The sequence below is a fragment of the Larus michahellis genome, chromosome 3, assembly GCF_964199755.1.
Source record: "Larus michahellis chromosome 3, bLarMic1.1, whole genome shotgun sequence".
NCBI classification, from domain to species: Eukaryota; Metazoa; Chordata; class Aves; order Charadriiformes; family Laridae; genus Larus; species Larus michahellis.
The window spans coordinates 28,143,610-28,164,373 of NC_133898.1; the positions used below are offsets into that span (position 1 = coordinate 28,143,610).

The 20,764-nt window shown below is 36.0% G+C and overlaps 1 protein-coding gene across 50 annotated transcripts in view; it reads left to right on the forward strand.

The window, feature by feature from the left end:
- The window catches only part of ESRRG (estrogen related receptor gamma), a 405,634-nt gene that overhangs the window by 337,408 nt on the left and 47,462 nt on the right, over positions 1 to 20,764 (forward strand). For all 50 annotated transcript variants that reach the window (XM_074579431.1, XM_074579402.1, XM_074579424.1 and 47 more), the window contains 2 exons: positions 15,641 to 15,751; positions 20,230 to 20,391. In XM_074579431.1, the coding sequence (XP_074435532.1) occupies positions 15,641 to 15,751; positions 20,230 to 20,391 (273 nt within the window). The remainder of the gene's footprint in view (positions 1 to 15,640; positions 15,752 to 20,229; positions 20,392 to 20,764) is intronic.

Genomic DNA, 20,764 nt, shown 5'->3' on the forward strand with positions numbered 1-20,764 from the left:
GGATTTTAGTGGCGTGGGAGTTTCAGTCGGTGTTTTCTCTGAGTAAGGACTTGCAGGCATTTGTTCGTCAAGGAAACTGTATAAAATCACCTGATTTTAATAACAGGTCTTTGTGCAGTGGAGCTTGCCACTGATCTTTAAGCATGTCCTCAGGTGAGTTGCTCTTTAATATAGAATCCAGTAGCCAGCACTTGAAATCCCAGTCCATTTGGTTCACTGTGACAGTTCCCAACTGTGTGGAGTTTTGACAAGGATTGTATACCTTAGTGGCATGGTGTATTCCATGACTTAAGAAATGAAAAGCATAGAGTGCATCTCTATATGTTTAGTACAAAGATTAAAGTGTATTCCTCGGAGCAGAAACAATGGAATAGAATGGGACAAACAAATAACAAGCATATGAAAAGCTTTTTTACTCTATCATACATATTTATGTAGCTACGAGGATAATTTCCCTATCTTTTAATTAGATAATTTTAAAAATCAAGAAGTCTGTGTGGAGGATTTTTAACTGTATTTTAACGCTGTTTTGTGGAAATGGCTTTAAATAAAAAAATGAACCACACCATTCTGGATGTAGAGAAAGTACCAGTCAAAGTCACAGAACTCTGGCTCTGAATTTATTTTAACTTTAGTAAGGTTTTTTTATGTGGAACTTGATTAGAAGTTGTACTAAAACTCACTCTGAATGTGAAAAGCACTGGACAAAGATAAGATTCCCAATTTAAATTTTGCAATATGTTATCATTTTTGATTTTTGCTCATAAACTTAATTTAAAGGTCCAGACATCACTAAAACTCTGCTGGGTTGATGTCTTTGAGGTGCCTGGCCAAGTTTCCTTTTGATCTAGTGCTTAACTGCAGGTTAACCTAGTTCAAGAAATACGAGTGTACCATCACTGAGAGAACAACAGACCCCACACAAACTTGGCACAAAGTAGAGAAGTTTACTATACTTCCACTCTTCGTAGATAGTTTGAAAAGATCACTGAGCAATCTAAAAGGAAAGGCACAAGCTGGAGAGAATAATAAAGAGGTATCAATCCACCATGCCACACCGTCTCTGACACAATTGCATGACAAGTGGAAAATAACTTAACTCTGTAAAATGGGGGAAAGGCAGTAAAAAATGAGTTGTGTTACAGTTTCTAAAACCTGCTTCAATTCAAGAAACAAATGCTCCTGAGCATTGCCAAGTTGTACGATGTTCACATAAATCTCCCATGTCAGCAAATGGGAAACGTAAAACCTTAAGAAACAGTATCAGAAAAGATCAGATTTCTTAAAACCATTGAGATCAGTGATTAAAAAAGGTCCCATATTCAGTCCCAAAGACCGTCCTCATAGGATCCATCCTCAGTGCCGTCTGTTTTGATTTTCTCCGACAAATGATATGGATGACTATTCCCAGAAGACATATTGATGTTTCCTGTAACTGACGTACAATTTCTCTGGATATAAGCATACTTATAGGCGTGTTCTTGCATGGTCAGTTCCTTTCTTTTCTGCAGGTTGAATAAGTTAAGGCTTAGAGGAAAAACATTTGAATTAGTTGCATTTGAAAATACAGGCAAGAACTTATTCCTGTTATGCCATTATAATAATGTAATAAGCAGTGCTCTCTTGTTCAAAACTTTCCGCGTGTTTTATGCCATTCTTCTGAATATATCTAGTCCAGATTAAAATTAGTAGGAAAAAAAACACATCTAAAAATGGATCCAAATTTGACCTCAGGATCAAAATACCTCCTAGAACAAACAAAGTGCATTGCAGAGGGAGGTTCTGATCCAAAGAGAAAGCTGTAAGGTCAAAGAGAGGGAAAAGAGGAAGAGGAAGAGGCAGGTTTGTTTTGCTTAAAGGACAGTCCTAGGGATAGTTTTGGATCTTATGGGAATAAGATGAAGTACAGGAAAATGGCAAAATCTAAACACTGAAAACTGAACTTCACAGAGATTTTATTTGCCAACAGCTCTCAAGACATTTACTTCTTTGGGTTCAGTTTCCTGTTTTGGTATGAGAAGAATTACATGTGTAAGGCAGGATAAAAGAATGAGTAAAGAATTCAAACTCTTAGCTTTTATTAATCATTAAGCAATGCAGTGAAATTTGTTCAAGTTACACTGTGATGTGCAAAGCACACCCAGCTTTTGATGGTGGTTCTCTCGAGTTCCTGCTGGAAAAAGAGCAGTGTACTCAATGCAGCACATTATGGATCATGTCACCTCCTTTTTCTGTAAGCCTATGTCTGTTTTCCTAATCACAGAGGTGACAGCAACTACATTTTTTCATGGGGAACTCCTAGGACCCAGGGAACTCATCTGTATTCAAGAACTACTTGACTGCCCTTTGTACGCAGTTAAGAGGGTAGAACGTAGATATATGTGCATCTGTTTCTTTTGTACTTTCTTTGGTCAGATCAAGAAGAATGAATTAGTAATAAAAAAAAATTATGTATGTCTCCTTTAGATACACGTTATAGTTTCTTAATCTGACTTTCAAAGGAACTAAAGAAGCCTTAAAACTAAATGATGATCATGCTGAGAGCTTTTCTGATACTCTTGGCAATAATGTCAACTAAATATTTTTCATGTGTTTTATTTCCACTTTGCATGAATATTTTAAGATGTGATTGTCCTCTCTTGACCTAAGAATTTGAATGTCTTTAATATCATATCAAATGTATATAACTGTTTCAAGTAAAATACTACATGAACTAGCCTGTATACTCTGACTATATAGATAGGAAAGGTATGAAGAAACCCAGAAAGTGAACTTAAAGTTGCAAAACAGTGTTAGGAAACTTCTGTTGAAATGATTGCTTCTGAGGGCAAAAGAACAGTATTGTTAATAATTCAAAATTATTAATGTTTCAATCTAAAAAAAAAAAAGAGAAAGGAAAAATAAGGGGGGAGCTAAAAGAATCCCCTGTTGAAATATGTCAGGAGGAACATATACTGCAACAGCTGAAAGGCACTATGTGATTCATGGGGGGGACATTGGAAGAGGTGTTTCATAATATTTCCAAGGCTCTTTCTGCTAGAAATTTTGGGTTTCTGATGAAGATGAAATACAATTCAATTATTACTGAATTTTATGGTGAACTAGTATGGTAAGTCTTAGACGTTGCAGTGGATGTGGGTTGACTTGTATGTACACTTCATGGTTAAGTTGCTCAAAAACTATCCTTGTGATTGATTATAGATTGATTAAAGATTGATTATACACATTTGTGTTTTGTTGGGTGCTAGTTATAAATATCCTGAAATTTCTCTAGGTTTCTGTTTGTGGGTTTAATTAGGTTATTTTGTGCATAACCTGCCATCTTTTTACCCAGTAAATTCTGCTCTTGTTTTAGCCTTAATGTCTTTTAAACTGGATGTGACAGTCCGTAGGAATGAAATCCAGGTAGAAATGTCTAGTTATATGTTTGAAAGAAAGAATGACTCCAATGTATGTTTTTTAATGGGAGGAAAAGAACTTTGGGAGAGAAATATGAGAGAAAGCACAAAACTTTGGAAGGAACGCAGTATTTGGAAAAAATACAAGTCCGTGAAACTAAATTGTTTGCTTTTCCTGCCCTTAGAAGTAACTGCAGAAAGGTACAGAACTCAGTAGAATGATGCTAGATTTCCAGTGCATTGAGTGAGAAGACCTTGGTCTCTTGTTTGGTAAATATTCTTTTCATGGCCCCGAGAAAAATAAAATATGCGTGTGTTTAGCGTTGCACACTGTGAACATTCCCATTGAGAATGGTTAGGCAGGGTAAGCATGTGCCAGTTTACCCTTTGAGAAGGGTAAACATGTACCAATTTAAATAGACTGTGCTTGTCAGGAATTGTTGACTTAAAAATAATTTATTTTTTTTTTAATTCTGCATCTGTTAAAGTTCTATATGAAAATAATTCCTGGGGATGAGGAAATTTTATGCCTTATTTCCTCTTTTAAATAATGTTTATGTAATTATGTCGCCCAATTACTTGTATTAACATACCCTTGTACACTTCGTACAATCTTTCTTCATAGCAGTTGCCATTACAATTTAAACAAAAATATTCTCCTCAGACAAACATCCTTTATATAAAGGCATTTTTAACAGGGAGGAGTTGTTTCTTGTGGAAAAGAATAATTCTTGTGACAACAATTGTTGACCTTTTTCCTCTTTCTTTTTGTTTTGTTTTGTTCATTTAGTCTGGCTAAAATTACATACATATTCATGTATTTTAATAAGAACAAAACATCACTCTTGGATATTTTCCATAAATTTGTTCTCATAAGCAATTTGATAGACATCTACTATAACTGTAATGTGGGAAGTTTGCAGTAAATCAGTCTGCCTGGTTTAGAAAACTAGAATTTATTAACCCATTTCCCAAAGGCCCAACATTACCTATGAGATTAGAAGAAAATTGTCACTGTTTTCTGGTTTAGAGCAGGGGCATTTTATAATCAGAGTATATTGTCTAATTGTTTCAAAATTTATTGTGTTTTATGAAAGCGAAATCAATTTACCTCGTAGTATTAATTGTGCGTAACATTATGGACAGTCAAAAAGGCTGGAAAACACCGAGAACATTGTAGTTACGTTTTCCAGCTGGGATTTTCTGCATTAACTCTGATCCACTCCTAGTGCTAACTGTGAAAGAATAGTCAATATGCAGGCTACCCACTATGCATTTGTACAGAAAGCTGCCAGTAGTAGTATCAATAAAGTGGTATCACTAAAAAACTTTCCATTAATTGCTCAAGTAATACCTTGAGATGAGATGCAGAGGCCGCAAACAGGATGAGCTGTCGCTCCAGTGTGTGAGGCAGTATGTCAGGTTAGGAGGACAGCAGGATATATGAACTAAAGTATAAATCAGTTACACTCTGGGCATGAATGAAGTGTTAAATATGTTCAGGAAAATACTTAAAATTCAAAATAAAGAGTTACTTGGATTTTTTCATTTATGTCCACAGAACTTTGCCTATACCCATTAACTTCTCGTGTTTCATTTTCTTTTCCGTTGCTTTACCAAGGTGAAACATAGAACATCTACACTTGTTATAGGAATTGCAAAAATTTAATCTGATGCTCTTTTCAGGTTTTAGCTGGTAGAGACAGATATTATCTTAGTTTTTTTTATAAATATGTATATCAGTTTCACTTTCTGATTCTCATGTACGCGCAATTCTTTGATAGTGGTACTCATGGAATAACACAGGAAAGTTTATATAAAGTCAAAGGAAAAGTGCATTTTAAAAACATTTGTTTCGGTAGTGTTATGTAAATATACAAGTATATATTTAAAAATCTAAAGGCTTTAATTGAGTTGGCAGCATCCTCTCAACCAGATCTTCCGCTGACACCTGCAGTATTCTCAGTACTCTGGAAAGGTGTTGGGGCAAATGTTTGTACGCTCTGATACTTTGTATAAAATATAGGTACTTATCGGGGGTTTAATAGGGTTTTTTATTATCAGGGTTTTTTATGGACCCTACCTATATACTCATCATTAGATATGCTACTACCCAACTTTTTTTGGGGAAGAGGCACATACTTTCTTCCCGAGTGCTTTTTTCCCGGTGTTCATGAAACTGCACACGTTGGAATGTTTTTACCTGCCACCTTCAGAAACCATAATATATGCAAAGAACGTATCTTCCTTCTTTGTTTCCACCTTCCAACACAATGCTACAAGATAACAGTAACAGGAAGCAATTCCACCACATTGAGTTTGTACAGAATTTTCTTTCTTTTACTGTGCTATGTCTTGGTTTGATGCCCATCTAGCCACTTGATTTTGAACTTTTAGTTTTGTTGTTGAACAATCATCAATGTAACCCACTGCAAATAGTGAAACAAAAAAAAAAAAACCCTTAAATTTATTTGTTTGCATTACATCTGAGATTTGCAGGCAGGAGCAATACTGCACAGGGGGATGCTGTGATGTGGTCTGTCAGTACCTTCCAGTCTGAACATACTGACCTAGATCACTGGGTTTTTTCCTACCTAAGTAGCAGATAAAGATTCTCCTTTCAAAAATAAGCAACCGCTCAGAGAAGTCAGAAAGGGAGTAGAAACCAGGAATTTTAAATTCCTCAGAGTCGTAAAATGTGACCGTCTGTACTATGAACTCATATAAGTCACTGTTGAACTTTACCCTTGTAGCAGGTAGAATTTTAAGAAACAGAAAGTTACAGTACATGGATAGGAAGAGTAAATTATGGAAAAGCTGTGTCATTTGCGAAATATGCCTGAAACTAGTAATATAACATCTTTTATCTTGAAGTTAGAATTATTCTGTAATTGTACTGCAAGAGTACGCTTGAGACCCCAAATGAAATCCTTTTGTGACACTCCTATCTAATCGTGAAAAAAAATTTGCAAACAACATAACAATACAAAAGACAAAATGCTTATATTTTAGTTGCAAAAGTAAAGCCAAAATGTAAGAATATCTACCACATTTTCATATAAGGTTGATGCTTAGGGGTTTTTTTAGCATCAGGCTGGCATGCACTCATTAAATAATTTTAGATGTTCTAGTTTCTAATACAGTCTTCTGTATAGGTAAAATTGATGAAGTATACTTAGACTATAAATCATGATAAAATAGAATACTCCTAAAAATGTGTTAGCCCCAGCCAGAGGCTGTGATCTGGTTTAAGGTTCTTGGGCTGTTTTCCCATGGCCACCTGGTCTAGATTTTGTGGTGCTATAAAATAGCACGGAGAAGAAAGAGGGAATAAGTTCAGAACTCTGCCATACCTTTTGAGGTAACTTGAAAGATGAAGCGTGAAATTGGTGAGGTTCCACAAATCATGTTCTTCAAAAGAGTAAAAAAAGCAGGGAAGAATTGCACAGTGCTTCACCAACAGAAGTGTAGTTCATAATTACTCAATACATAAATATGAGGAAAGATTGCAGAGAGAGTTAGTATTGTTATGGATGTGCTAAGAGAAAAGACAATGTGAAAATCGTGTTTCCATTAATAGCCTTGGAAAATTCCAAAATTCTGTGAGAACACATATTTTTACACTAAGGCCAATTTAGACTTAACTGGCAGTATAAAACCACCTTAACTGAAAAAATAAGTCTTTCTCACTTTGACAGATGAGTGCTATTTGGAAATTCTGCTCATCTTACTCTTGTACTTTTCAGCACAGACTGGCTACTCAAGATAGAAGAGGCTAATAAAACAGAAAAGAAGAAAAAAAAAACCAACGAAAATTAGGGAGTATGTTTGTTAGGGTAAAGAACTTTTAATATTTCAATGAATTGTACACGTGTTTTAAAGCTCTGCTATGATGAGAGCAATCCTTTAGTTTTCTCTTCTGTTCCAGCAAAATGAAATTATTTCCTCTAGACAGAAATCCTAATTCTAAGCAAGCTATTATTTGGTCTCAGTTGAACTGATATGATTTTATATATAAAATCTGTTTCATCTCACACTATTAAGAACTTTCCCGTGACTTCTGGATCTCAGATTAATTCCAGAATCCCACACCATCCAAGGCACTAACTGAAATATTGTGAAATTGCATATTATTGTATCTGAAAAAGGGTATTGAGATCTTGATTCATGCTACCGGTACTTCACAGTCCGATTATTATAATGCATTTCATTTCGATCTTCCCATCTCTCTTGAGAGTCGCCAGCAAATGGTCCAGAACTTCAGTTAGACTTCTTTTCTATTAGAGTTGTCACTAGCATAGCTCTTGAATTCTTTATAAGCTTTGATGATGTGATCTAGAATAAAGGCCTGCTTTTGACCTTCAGGCATTGATATGGCCTTGCTCAAACTTACTTTTTGACCTTTCTGTTTCCTGGCGTTCCATTCCCTCTCCTTGGATCATCAGCCAAGCTGACTTTCCCAGTCTGCGCTTGTCACCTTAAAATAATGGTTTCAAGTGTATTGATGCAGTAATGACTTTACAGCCCGGCAAGCTCCACTTCATTAAATTGGTTGTAATTTGAACTCTGAAACAAGATAGCATCTTGTGTAACTATATTTAAATAAATTATGGTAAGAATGGTGTTATTTAGTTAGTGAAAGATTCCCTTTATTTATTCTTATACCTTGTCCCAGGATGTCGTATGCATAATTAAAAAAATAAGGCATATACTATTACATAGTATGCTTATGATATATAAGCACATTGATGTGAAATTTAATGGTGCAATTAGCAACAGTATTTTCTTTGTTATTCATAAAAGCTTTTGCAGTATTTTACACAGCTTGCTAGTTATTAGTATATTAGTAATCCAGGTGATGTGGAGAGAAGCATTATGCGATGGTAACTGTTTCATTTCAGAAACATCACGGCTTTATATATTCACAGCCTTAGGTCTGCATCGCTTTTCCCTCACAGTTTACAAATACGCGCATTTTGCTGCAACATAGGCTCTTCCTCACTTCGGAAAAGTGAAGGAAAAGAAGTGGAGGTTCTGTAGCCTATATTTGGTGTCCTCATTTCAGTCTCTTCAAAATCAGCATGAGGCTAGCGTAATTCTAATGAAGTTCTGGTAGTATGACACTTAGAAAAGATGAGATTTGGGCACTAGAAACTGAGTTCATAGAGTGTATCTCTTCAGGAAAAGGAAACAGATTTTTTATAAGTTCTTCAGTGAAGTGCAAAAGGTATTCTTTTGTAATATTTGAGAGCTAATAATGGGTATTGCATGTTTAATGCAACAGAGTAGCTGTCCTGTTTTTCTTTTTTTTTTTTCTTTCTTTCTGCACATTCACTTCTTCCTGAACAGAAATAAAAGGTTCAAGGCTTGTCAGCATCAGTTTATAGATAGCTGTTTAAAAATAATGAGATATTGGGTATTGTAAGGCTCAGGGCTGTCTTGCCAGACTCATTTATTTCCATTCACCTTTTGTCAGAATTGCAGACAGAAGACATTCAATTAAAACTTGTCACTTGTTGCGTGTGACCTAATTTGTATTTGTGAGCGTCACAGATTAGGATACTTAGCTTCATATGGAACCATTAAAAATGTAAAGCAACGGTAGTACTCTTAAACATTCTATGCCATATTTTCTTCATCTTTGCTTATGGACCATTCTTCAATGGAAATCACTTGCGCTAAGAAATAATAGAATTTATTTACACAAAATCTCATTTGCATGGGAAAACTAAGTGGATTTTATGCATGTTCTTTTATGTTTTAATGCATAAATGACAGTGCACAAAAATTCAGCATGTAGATGATTAGTTCATGCAAAGTTAATGTTCCTTTCAAGAGAGGTTGAGTACTGAGCTGTGTAACACATTTATCAGTTCTTTGTTGAAGTGAAAAAAACCCACTTCTGGGCTTTAACCAAAGAGAATTTTTTTTTCAATTCCTTTGCCAAAATCCAACCTTCTTTTCTGCCCCTCCCGGGAAAAAATGCAGACTTTCCAAAATGTTACTTACATTTGTTTGCCCAGAAACATTTTTAATTATTAAACAGGAGCAAAATCTGAAATGAAACATTGGTTTGAAATGCTTGTTTTACAAAAGCAATATTTTTCTCTTTTGATTTTTCAACTGGAAAAGTTCACTAAATATTTTAATTGGCCCAATACTATTCTTAATAATAAACTGTTTGTTGCAAATCTTTGTCAGAGGAATACATAAATTAAGCAACTTATTCATAGTCACAAAGCAAGTTGGGTATTAAAGTAAGAAACACTGTTTTGTCTTTCAGTCCATTATATGGTCAGGTTCCTGAACTCAATTGTTTTATAGGCACCTCTTGAGGACAGCCAGTTTTATCGTATATTAACAAGTACTTTTTGGTACTGACTGAATGTAAAATAGGAGGATGATTTTTAGACTTCCTATGCTACACTAAATAGTGTATTTAATAGTGCAGATAGCTATCAGAAGACAAAACATTAAAGCCTTCCCCTGATAATTGTTAATTCAGCTGTAGATCAGGAAAGATTTAATTTGAGTCATAGCTTTTATCTTCTTCGATGACTTAGGACTCTGTTGTCAAAATATTACCTGCCTAATGGACACATATTTTACATCTCTAGCTCAATTTTTACCTGCACATGGTATAACCCAAATATTTTGTAAACTGATTCCAGATGCTCTCTGGCATCCTTATAATTCAGCACATAAAACAAATGCGATCCAGATGAAAAGATAGTTCATATTATCCTTTTTCTTCATGCTGTGTTACTTACTGCATGTTTCTACTGTGTTGAGAGAGGCCTTTTGTGGCTTAAAGTGGAAGTATTTTTTCCACTACCAGTGTTTCAGACTGCAGGATTAATGGACTGGCCTCGCACTTCTTTAATCCCAAACGGTAGATATTACTGAATTGTCTGAAGAGTAACTAGATGACCATGCATTCTTCTATCTAAATACATTCTGTCTGTGTTCGTGGTGGAAAATCAACTGGTTTTCCTGTTCTATGTGAATAAAAGCAAAACCCAGAGTTTACAATATTCACCCAGGCTCACACAGCAGTTGTACAGATCAGACAGGATGTTCGAGTGAACTGGAACGCTCTATCAAGATGTTGTCCCAAAAGGAGAAGAACATCAGAACCTGCAATTAAAAGTTATTTTTGCTCTTTCCAGTTTTGCAGTTAATCTGGGGTTTTTTTGCCTCTGCTACTAATGTTCCTCTAAAGCTCAGCAAGATGCAGTTATGTGGGTATCCATTCTTACTGGTCTCACTGTAAAATTTAAGGCAATGCTGGGAATCTTACAGACATCTGTAGAAAATGGATTCTTACCCAATTTCATATCTCAAAAAATGAGATAGGAATATATTTTGTATATAAAGAATGCTGCATTAGAGGTGGAGCTTGCCAGAGCGGCATCGGTGTAGAACATAGCTGCTTCCCATAAATCTCTCATGTAGGGGGGACAGAAAGAGAGCAGAATTTGAAATACCTATAGGAAGTCAAAATTGAAGGTTTGATTCTAATCTCAAACCTGTTGTTTACTGATGTACTGGAAGGTAGAGAGGGAGTTTTGATTATTCAGGTATTAGTTAATTTTTAAGTGAATTAGATTTATTTTTTCCAAAATAAAAAGCTCTCCCCAATTATAAGTAGTAAGCAATTTCTTACAGGCAGTCCTGGTGTTAGTAGATCTTGATTTTGAAGGATTGGGCTAATGCCTTCCAAGTTAGACTGAGGATTTCCAGAGCTCCATGGAAAGGACAAGAATGTTTGTGGGACGAGTGGATAAACGAACACGGGAGACTTGTAGCGAAGGTAAGACAGAGGGGATGGAAAATAAGAAGAGAGGGAGATTATAAAGGAATAAATGCTATGGCTTCAGGTATGGCTTGGATCTGTATGGAAAATGAGATGACACGGTTAAATAGGATTATCGTACTCAGGACCTGAATTGCAAAAAGAATGATACCTTGGGTTAAGGGCAATCTTTTTTATTTCATAGCACCAGTCATAGTGGGGGAGGTGAGGGAGAAACAGATGAAGAAATACAGAGGAAATGGAGGGTTCAGGCTTGTCTATGTTAAGTTTGTTCAGACTGAAGGACCTGGCAGGTAGCTCATTTTGTACATCAGCTCTAGTCTGCAAGATTATGTGGACATTTTCACTTTAGAGTAAGTGCCCAATGTAATTTTGTTGTGCGTTGGTAAGCATTTGGTAGAAATCATGCAAAGGTTGTGTGAAGAACCAGGAGGTAAACCTTTTTTGTAGCAGCTTGTATAGTGACTGTGAGACCGTTTTTTTTTCCTTAAAGCCAGCTGGAGGAATTCTTATATTGTATTAGCATGTGTAATTATTTTCTTTTAAAAACATAGCTATTGCATTGATTTACATAGTTTCCATTTCTCCAGATATTATTACAGTTCTAGTCTAATCCTTATCTTCTGAGCTGTGTAAATCATGTCAAAATGTGTCACTCCCCATTACTCCTGAACGGATGAGTTTATGAGTTGTGCTTATCCTAAGAGGTAAAGTGAATGTGTTGCACTTGATTGTTGAAAGTAGCAAGCCTGTTCTTTCTATTTGTACCCTGTGATCATCCCTATTTTTCTCATTAGGGCTTTTGTTTTTATTTTTCTGTTGAAGAATTTTAAAATTAAACTGAGTGTCGGAGAATGTGGAGAATCAACTTGCTTGTTTTCAGCGGAGCTTTATTCGGTGTCATTAATAGATGTTTTGACGCTAAACAACTGTAATGGTAATATGTCCAGTGCAATTCATTCGTACATGTGACGTGAGTTTATATAGGTGGAGTGGATATCTTTCTTTTCATGTTACGGATGAGGACTGGTAGGGTGAGTGAACTGAGTTGCTAAAGACTCTGGCAAGCCACGTGCACAGCAGAGCTAAAGCAGAAGTCTACTTAACTTCTCCCTGTACACTAGCTAGATACCGTGATCTCCTCCTTAATAGCTGGAGTACAAACTATATGTTGAATTATAGCAAGTACCTCTGTGATCAAGATGTTAAGCTCCTTCTGCCCCAAATGAAGATCTTTGTGGACAAAATTGGTTTTCTTTCTTTCCTTTGTTTTTCTAATGAAGAACGCATCAGCTGTTACTGTTTTGAGAGCAGATAAATATATCTATGTAAGGAATTCTGTCATACAAGCTATAGGAGTTACAGGGAAAAAAGCATGCATATACTCAGGAACCCCTGGATTTCAGTTTGCTACCCACCAAACTTCGAAGTTTTTATGGAATGTCAGACGGGTATACTTTCTTAAGCGGTGTCTTGCATTGTGTTTACTTCTGTAAAGACTCTTGGGAAGTGAAATACCACTTAGGGTGTGTTACATTATCAGAAATTTATTCTAAAATAGCTACTTTGTAATAGTACTAGGAGCAAGGAGAGCTTAGGAGCAAAAATTATGGTAAATTCTGTCAGTTTTAATGAAAGGGTTATAAACCTCTAATTTATAGTCTATTGGCATTATGTTATCAAAAGTGTTTTCACATTAGAATTGGAATTAGTTGTATTCTAGATTTAGGTAATTTTAAAATGTGCAATACCGTTACTCCCCAGTTATTTAGAATTATAATGTTTTTCTTTTAAAAAAAGAAAGTAGCTATACTCACAGATATAGCCACGTATAATAGGTGGGTGCATGGATCTGTGTATGATTTTGCTATTCCGATACTTCGATACTTGTCTGGATTTCCTTCCATTGAGTATGTGAATTGCTTGAATGTGTATCTCGGCAAATGCAAAGGAGGTAAAAAAATTGTTCATCTTGGTAAATTTATATTATTTTAATTTAAGCTTCAGTTCCATTACTTTTTGATTAAACATACTTCTGTCTGATGCTATCCATCTTTTATCACTATGAAATCTGCTCCCAAGCAGAAAGAAGGATGGCATCTGAATTATGCAGAAATCATTTTCTATCTATTTTTCCTCAAATGGTGGGCAGTCTTTTTTATAATCCCACCAATATCGCATGTGGCTTGTTCTAATCCTCTCCCTATTTCTGAATATTCAGCTGTCAAACCTTGGTCTTTTGCTATTTGTTTTTGTGGCAGTGTATTGTCCTGGATGTCATTTGCTTCAGGTGTAGCTCAAACTCCCGATTCAAGGGTAGAGAACACTGACTTATCATTAGCTCTGAAAAGCTTTGAACTATCGATTTTTAAAGTGGCCTTGTAGTTCATGCATTTCCAAGTATAACTTTAAAAACAAATGAAAAATAACCAGGTTTTGTTCATTGAATCACTGTGAATTTTATCAAATAGCTTAGACCACAAATCGGCCACAAGTTTGGCAGCGATATAGGCAAATATCATAAATAAGATTTCATTCATAATTGTACACTGACCTGTTTGGGTATGTGGTTGATTGGTTTTATTACTTATGTAATGTGATTCACAAAAATATAATTGGTAACATGCAATGGGAAAGGTACTTCTTGAGTTTGAGGGAGTGAAATAGAGAGTCTGCTGCAGTAAACTGAGTGAAATTTCACTGCTAAATAGAGGTGATCGTTACCCACTGTGCTGGTGAGCAAAAACTATCAAGCACTGTTGTGTACAATTCACTGCATTATTGGTTGTGTCCTTAAGCCAAGTATCTCCTGTGTTACTAACCTCTATAGATACCAAGAGTCCATCTGGGTGAATGAGAACCCCATGGACACAAAGCCTTCCCTGCTGGTAGCAGAGCACGGAACAGGATTTGTAAACCGCTGTCTTCCTTGGTCAGCTATTGTGTGTTCTGCTGTGTTAGTTTCATGCCAGCTTGGAGAGTACGAGAAAGAAAAAAATATAAAAAACCCCAAGAAATATAAAAGAAGAAGAAGCAAAAACAAACCAACAAGAGTTGGCCTTGGGTTTCTGGCTAGTTGGCAAAATGGCTTTTCTTCACCAAAACCCAGTCAATCCTCTTTGTTTTTTGAGGATGAAAGAGGACTGGCAGATGTTTCCTGGTAACTAGACTGTGCTACCAGCGCAGGTTCATGGGCAGTACGTAAACTCTGTGGTGTATTCTTCTGGCTCTGCACATGAACTGTAACTTCTTTGGTGGTGGCTTCTCTACAGTCCAGAAGCCAGTTCTGGAGGTATTTCCTGTGAGGGAGAGATCAGGGATGTGGGAAGTAGTAGAGTAGGGTACAACAATGGCAATGGAAAAGATAAATAGAGGGAGGAGAGCTAAAATAGACAATGAAAAGATAAGTGAGAAAGTGAGCTACCCTTTATTACATGGCTCACAGGGATCATTGGTATGTAATTTGTCCTTGCATTCTTGTCTAGTTAAATCCATGTCATCAGGGACAAATTTTGCCCTTGGTATTACTCGTGCTGTTGCCCTGCGTATGTGCCGAGTTTTTCAACTTCAGTGTTATGTTACTACTTGGTTCTACTGACATTCGTCCTGGTTGTCTGGAAATCTGCCTGGGTGACTCAGAAGGAAATAAAAATACTTCATTGTTTTATAGACCTACCATCTTTTTTCCACCCTCCTTTTTTCATTTTGTTCCTGAGAGCAGCTATAGCTTGTTTCAGGAAGGTAAACTCCTATATATCCGTACAAAACAGGTAGCAGAATGGTTTATTGAAGCAATGAACATTGTGGAGGTAGAACGCAAATGTTAATTCATCATTGATGACATCTAAATGAACAGCCATACAATTTCTTTCTAACCCTCATGAACCATTTCAGGTCTTTAAGCCACATATATGTTCTTATTTTACTAATGATACTTACTTGGTATCCTCTGGCCATGTTAATCCATGTTAATTAAAAGCATAGGTTTTGACTATCTAAACTGTATACAGCACTCTTTGTTTCTAAAGTTCTAATTCTCTGTACTTCTCTACTCATAATCTTAGCCTTGTATATCCATGGTGTTTATTACAGCTTTGAACTTCTGATTCCGGCAAAGATGACTTAAGATGAGACTCTTTCAAATGGAAAATAAACTTGTTAGCTGTTTTTAATATCATGGAAAAAGGAACAAATGGTTGTAAACAAACAGGAAATTATGTTGTATGCATAGTCTCATATGTGTGAAAATCTACAACTTGCAAATACTTGTAGTGTTGCTTTCCCTTGCTTTCCAAAATTAATATTTTTGAAATAAATATGCATTTTAAACAAATACGGCCTGGAAGGCAGGAGATAGAAGATTGTTACCTGAAAGGCATCCTCATAATATATTTAATTACATGTTTGCTTATTTTTGCCAATGTAGGTGTCCGCCTAGACAGAGTACGTGGAGGTCGCCAGAAGTACAAGCGCAGAATAGATGCAGAAAATAGCCCATACCTGAACCCTCAGCTAGTTCAGCCAGCAAAAAAGCCATGTAAGTACACGAGATGTACAAAATTTCTCTTTGAATACAAGGTTTTGATTCCTAGCCCCGTTCGCTAAGCTCCTTCTGACTGGGACAAGGATTTGGTCAGAAGATATTACTATGAATATTATATCCATTTAGCTGTTAACGTATTTTGTTTTAAATAGGCTCGTCTTTCTCAAGTGGAGTTGAACAAAGAATATTTTTACAGGTGGAAGTGTATAAAAGCATGGTTTATGCAGTGCAAATTTTACATTTACAGGTTATCTTTATTTTCAGTGGTACATAAAATGGTTCATACTGTGATCATTAGTTCATTGAAGCTTCTAGTTTCATATTTCACAAGAAAGTGATTTTTGTAGTTTTCACTAACTAAATGAGTTTGACTGCTCAACCTCCCAATGAAAATACATTAAGAGCCTCATTAATTTATACCTATAGATTAATACACTACCTAGCATTAGATTAAAACAGCAATATGCCACACTAATAACAAGCATAGATTGGTAGTTTGGGCTCTACTACCCTCATGGATTTTTTTGCGTTGTTTTGTTATGTGTTAATAATGTCCTTGATTGTATCTCGCCAGGCTGAAATTAAGAGAGAGAGATAGATGATCATCTCATTGCTAAAATACAAGTTCCATCCTCTTTGCGATTAACTAAAAATAGTTAGGGGTTTTGCTTTGCAGCTTATATAAACTCAAGCAGCGACTGTACTAATTCCATGAAGTAAATTTAATAGCATTATAGCTGTAGTGCAAGAGGCTAGTATATTACCCTGCAAAGGCATACACGCCGCATCCACTGTTGTAAACTCTTCCGAATTCAAAAGAGAATACACACGTCCAGTTGCTCCTGCCGAGAAGGTGAATTTGCTCCTAAAACAGAGAAATAAGCCAGAGAAATAAGGAGGGCAAGCTCCTCCTTGTCTCCTGTTTGCCTCTGCCCCTGTGCCTCTGACAACACGCGTGTCAGTTTTAGGCTCTTGAAAATACCTGTCTGTACGGCAAATGGAATTTGTTTCCATTCGTGTTCCCCAATAGGGGACAGTGCTGTGTGCAATACGTTTGAGCATATGGGGATCTGGAGAGCAAATAAACAGTCTTTGAACTGTAAGTGAAAGGGCATTTTAGCTGTGTCAAAGAAAAAACCGGCAGTTTTACATAAAATTAAGGCTTAAGTGAACATATGGCATAGTTTCCTTTTGCCTTTCCAAAAACATTATGCTGATTATATTCCTTCAATTGTCCAATCTGGCATCTTCTACTCAGCCTCCATAAGCTGTCCCACCGTTCTGTAAATACAATCTAGGGCTGCACTAAGCAGATTTTGCACATTATAATAAAAACTTTCTGATAATACAATAAAATTTAATAAACTCTAATGCTTAATTTCATTAGAGGTTTAGTTTTCCTGGGTGCACAGATTGTCAGTTTTTCATTTACTTGATATTGTCATTGAGTAGAAATGTTAACAGCCTAGCATACCAAAAAACCCAAAACCAAACAGGAAAAAAAAAAAAAAAAATAAAATCCAGTCCAACCCCCCCCCCCCAAGCCCTTTAATATGAACAGAGGTTAACGGTGTTGTACTGAAACAGAAGAATCTGTGTGTAAACCCAAGATTACTGCAAATTGGTGCATTACATTACCTTTAAGACGATAACTACACCAATTTTTGTAAGGTCCATTTGTCTGAGATAGACTAACCTCCCTCCTTATAAGTCATTACTCATTATCTAAGTGCCTCCCTTCATTCTCCTTAGCTTGTCCAATTACAAACATTTTTGTAACAAACATTTGTAAAACTTAATTTTCAGATTCTGCCAGATAAGTGTCAAGACTTGAAACAATTGAATCGGTTTTGTGTGGAAGTAGCCTGGGAGATTTTCTGGACCCTGACTGATAGTTTGTGCATAACAAAGGCAGAGGAATGAAAATTGGGTTCTATTGATTCTAATTAGGGAAACATTAAATAAGATTTACCTAGAAACAGTGCTCATGGCTATTCGATCTCCTGAGTAATGGAGCTTTCTGAGTACATTCAAAATTTTTCTATGGTCTATACTAATGCACACTCCAATACAGCTTTTTTCCCCTATAGGGAGAGAACAGGTGTTTGGAGGATCTTTCCTACTTCTGGCCTCTATTGGATTTTCCAGCTTCACCATGGAATCTAATAGCTTGCATGTAGATCTTGATTGTGAAAATAAAAAGAATTTGAGATTTTATGAATCCTGAGTCAAAATATACAATATTCCTGAATAATCTATAAAAAGCAAGGAAGCTATTAAAAAAATGAAAGATTCTTTGGCCATTTCTTATGTTTGCAGGGGAAAAAAATAAAGTTGGGGATGTGAGTGCTTCTTTATTCATTTATCACTGGTTAAAAAACCACAAAATTGAAGTCCTCAGCTACATGTGTTTTGATACTAAGTAACTCCAAGTTATTTTTTTTTTCAATACACGTAAAAATTTTGAAATTTGAGAAGAAGCAATGTTATCTTTTCTCATTGAAAAAGATGATGTTTTCTGTGTGAAATTAAACAGAATACGAAAAGACTGTTAAAAAATAAAAAAATGATGTGCAAAGGCTGTTTGCCAATCTAAGGTAAAAATACCATCTGTCATCTTTAAATAAGAATAGAATTCCTCATTAATCAGTTTGATAATCAGTAGAATATTGAGATCAAGAATTACTCAGTTGGCATGGTTCCTATAGTTCATATAAAGCATAAATGTATCCCCTTGTAATAAAACATGCTTGATGTGATGGTTTCCAGTTGGCTCTTGCACTTACTTTATGAAGGGCTAACATATATCACAACTTCTGACACACAAATTTGGAATAAGGCAAAAATCGTGGGGACAGTAGATCAGAATCAAGGAGTCTATGTCACAAAAGAGCAGTAAAGTATCAGAAATCTGAATCAAGTGAGTATTTTATGGAAATCTGTCGTGGGCTGGTAGGGAGCCTCTCTGACACTCCTGGACAAGTCACATCGCTGTCAGCTTCCATTGCAGCTCCACCATAGGAGGACAGCATGGTCCATCCTGTGACTTACATGCAGAAGGGGAAAATGATACCAGTTGTGTCAGCTTTCTCTGCAGTCAGAAAATACTACTCACACCTTCTCGCAGTGGAATCCCATTTATATGAAGCTCCCTGGCTCTTTATCCCAAGGAAGGGAACGGATTAGTGTACATTCACTAAAAGGTGATGTTTGGGCTTTAAATTCTAGTGGTGCATTTGAGGTCACAAGAGGTACCTACCATGAAAGATAAAACGTAAATAAATTGAGAAGTATAGTAATGTATCCTGTATTAGGAGGCTTAATGAGTTAGTCCTTTCCCCATTTTTCAGTTCTGCCTTCTCAGAGTAACAAATCAGGCTCCTTTATAGAGATAAGATACTTCCATTGTGCCTTCACGTGGATATAGTGCTTATTTAATGTTTATCCTACTTATAGGATATAGAATAGTAACAGTGTATTGTAAGTCATCTTCTTTTTTACTCTTTTTTTTTTCTCCCCATTTTTCCTTATAACTTAAATGATTATTCCAAATAGATTTCACAGTTCATCTGGATGAAAAAGTAAATATTAAACACATGAATGAAAACGCTATATAGATAAAAATAACCAGTGTGTGAATACAATGAAGTATCATTCTTTGCACAAAACCAGTTTTCTGAGGTAGGGGGTATGCATCTATTGATAATTCCCTTACTTTTACACTCTTTATTCTCATTGATTTTAGTAGCTATTCCTGACTGTCTCTTTTGTACTTCTGGAAGCTAATTTTATACATGATTCTGAATTTGTGTGTTTCACTGAAAAGCAAATATATGACAACACGCCACTTTTCTCACAGCATAAGCCCCAAGGAGTACAGATTCATTCTTAACCTTTTAACCGGCAGGATACCCATAATATAAGATGTGTGGGATAATGAGCACGGAGAAAAGTCCCGAGACTTTCTGTTGCAACAGTTCAACAGTGACATCTAAAACAAAGAATGGTAGTTGGAATCACTGATGGAAGTTAGAGATTTCAATGACTGACTAATTGCTTGTGGTATTTACCCCCTCAAAAAATAACACCTGCCTTTAGGGAGGGGATGGGGGAGGGTTGCAGGTAATTAGAGCAATGCAAAACTTTTCTATTTGCACAGTCCAAAATATGTTATAAAGCATGAATACTTTTCTACAAAGTTTATATTCCAATATTAGGAGGTGATCATGTATTTCTACATTCCATTAAATTTACTTTCTTCAAAACATACATGGCAATCTTGATAAACATTGCTAATGGATCAGATTTATTTATGCTGTAACTGGTTCTAGAAGCCAGTGAAGTTACAATAAGGTTTAATTAGGCCCATTATCTTAAGACAAATTCGTGTGCCCTTTGAAATATGAGCCATCTGTTTGAAAAGTAAAATGATGCTACTGGTGATCTTGTGCTGTTCTGGACCGTTTTTACAGATAACAAGATTGTCTCCCATTTGCTGGTGGCTGAACCAGAGAAGATCTATGCTATGCCTGACCCCACTGTCCCAGACAGTGACATCAAAGCGCTTACCACTCTTTGTGACCTGGCAGACAGAGAACTGGTGGTGATCATTGGATGGGCTAAGCATATTCCAGGTACATACAGTATTTATTGCAAATATATGACATGCAGAAATCGTCGCATGGGTTATTCTATTGTGGTAAAAAATATGATTTGCTCTCTCACTAAAGTGCATAAAGTTTTCTTAAGGCTCCAGATTATTCACACAGGACGTAAGTTAGATGATAATATATCCTACCCTGGAAATAGTGTTGTTACTGCTACGAGTTTTACGTGCTGCTCAGTGACTGAATTTGTTTCATGCTTTACTTAATAATAAGACAAACTTGCCTTGCCATACAAAGCGTTAGCCTGGTATCCTGGTATGAAGGGTAGTGTAAGTGTTCTCCTCTGTACCTGTACTTATAGCTGAATGTTAAGTCTAGTTTCTCTATTCCATAAAGGCAG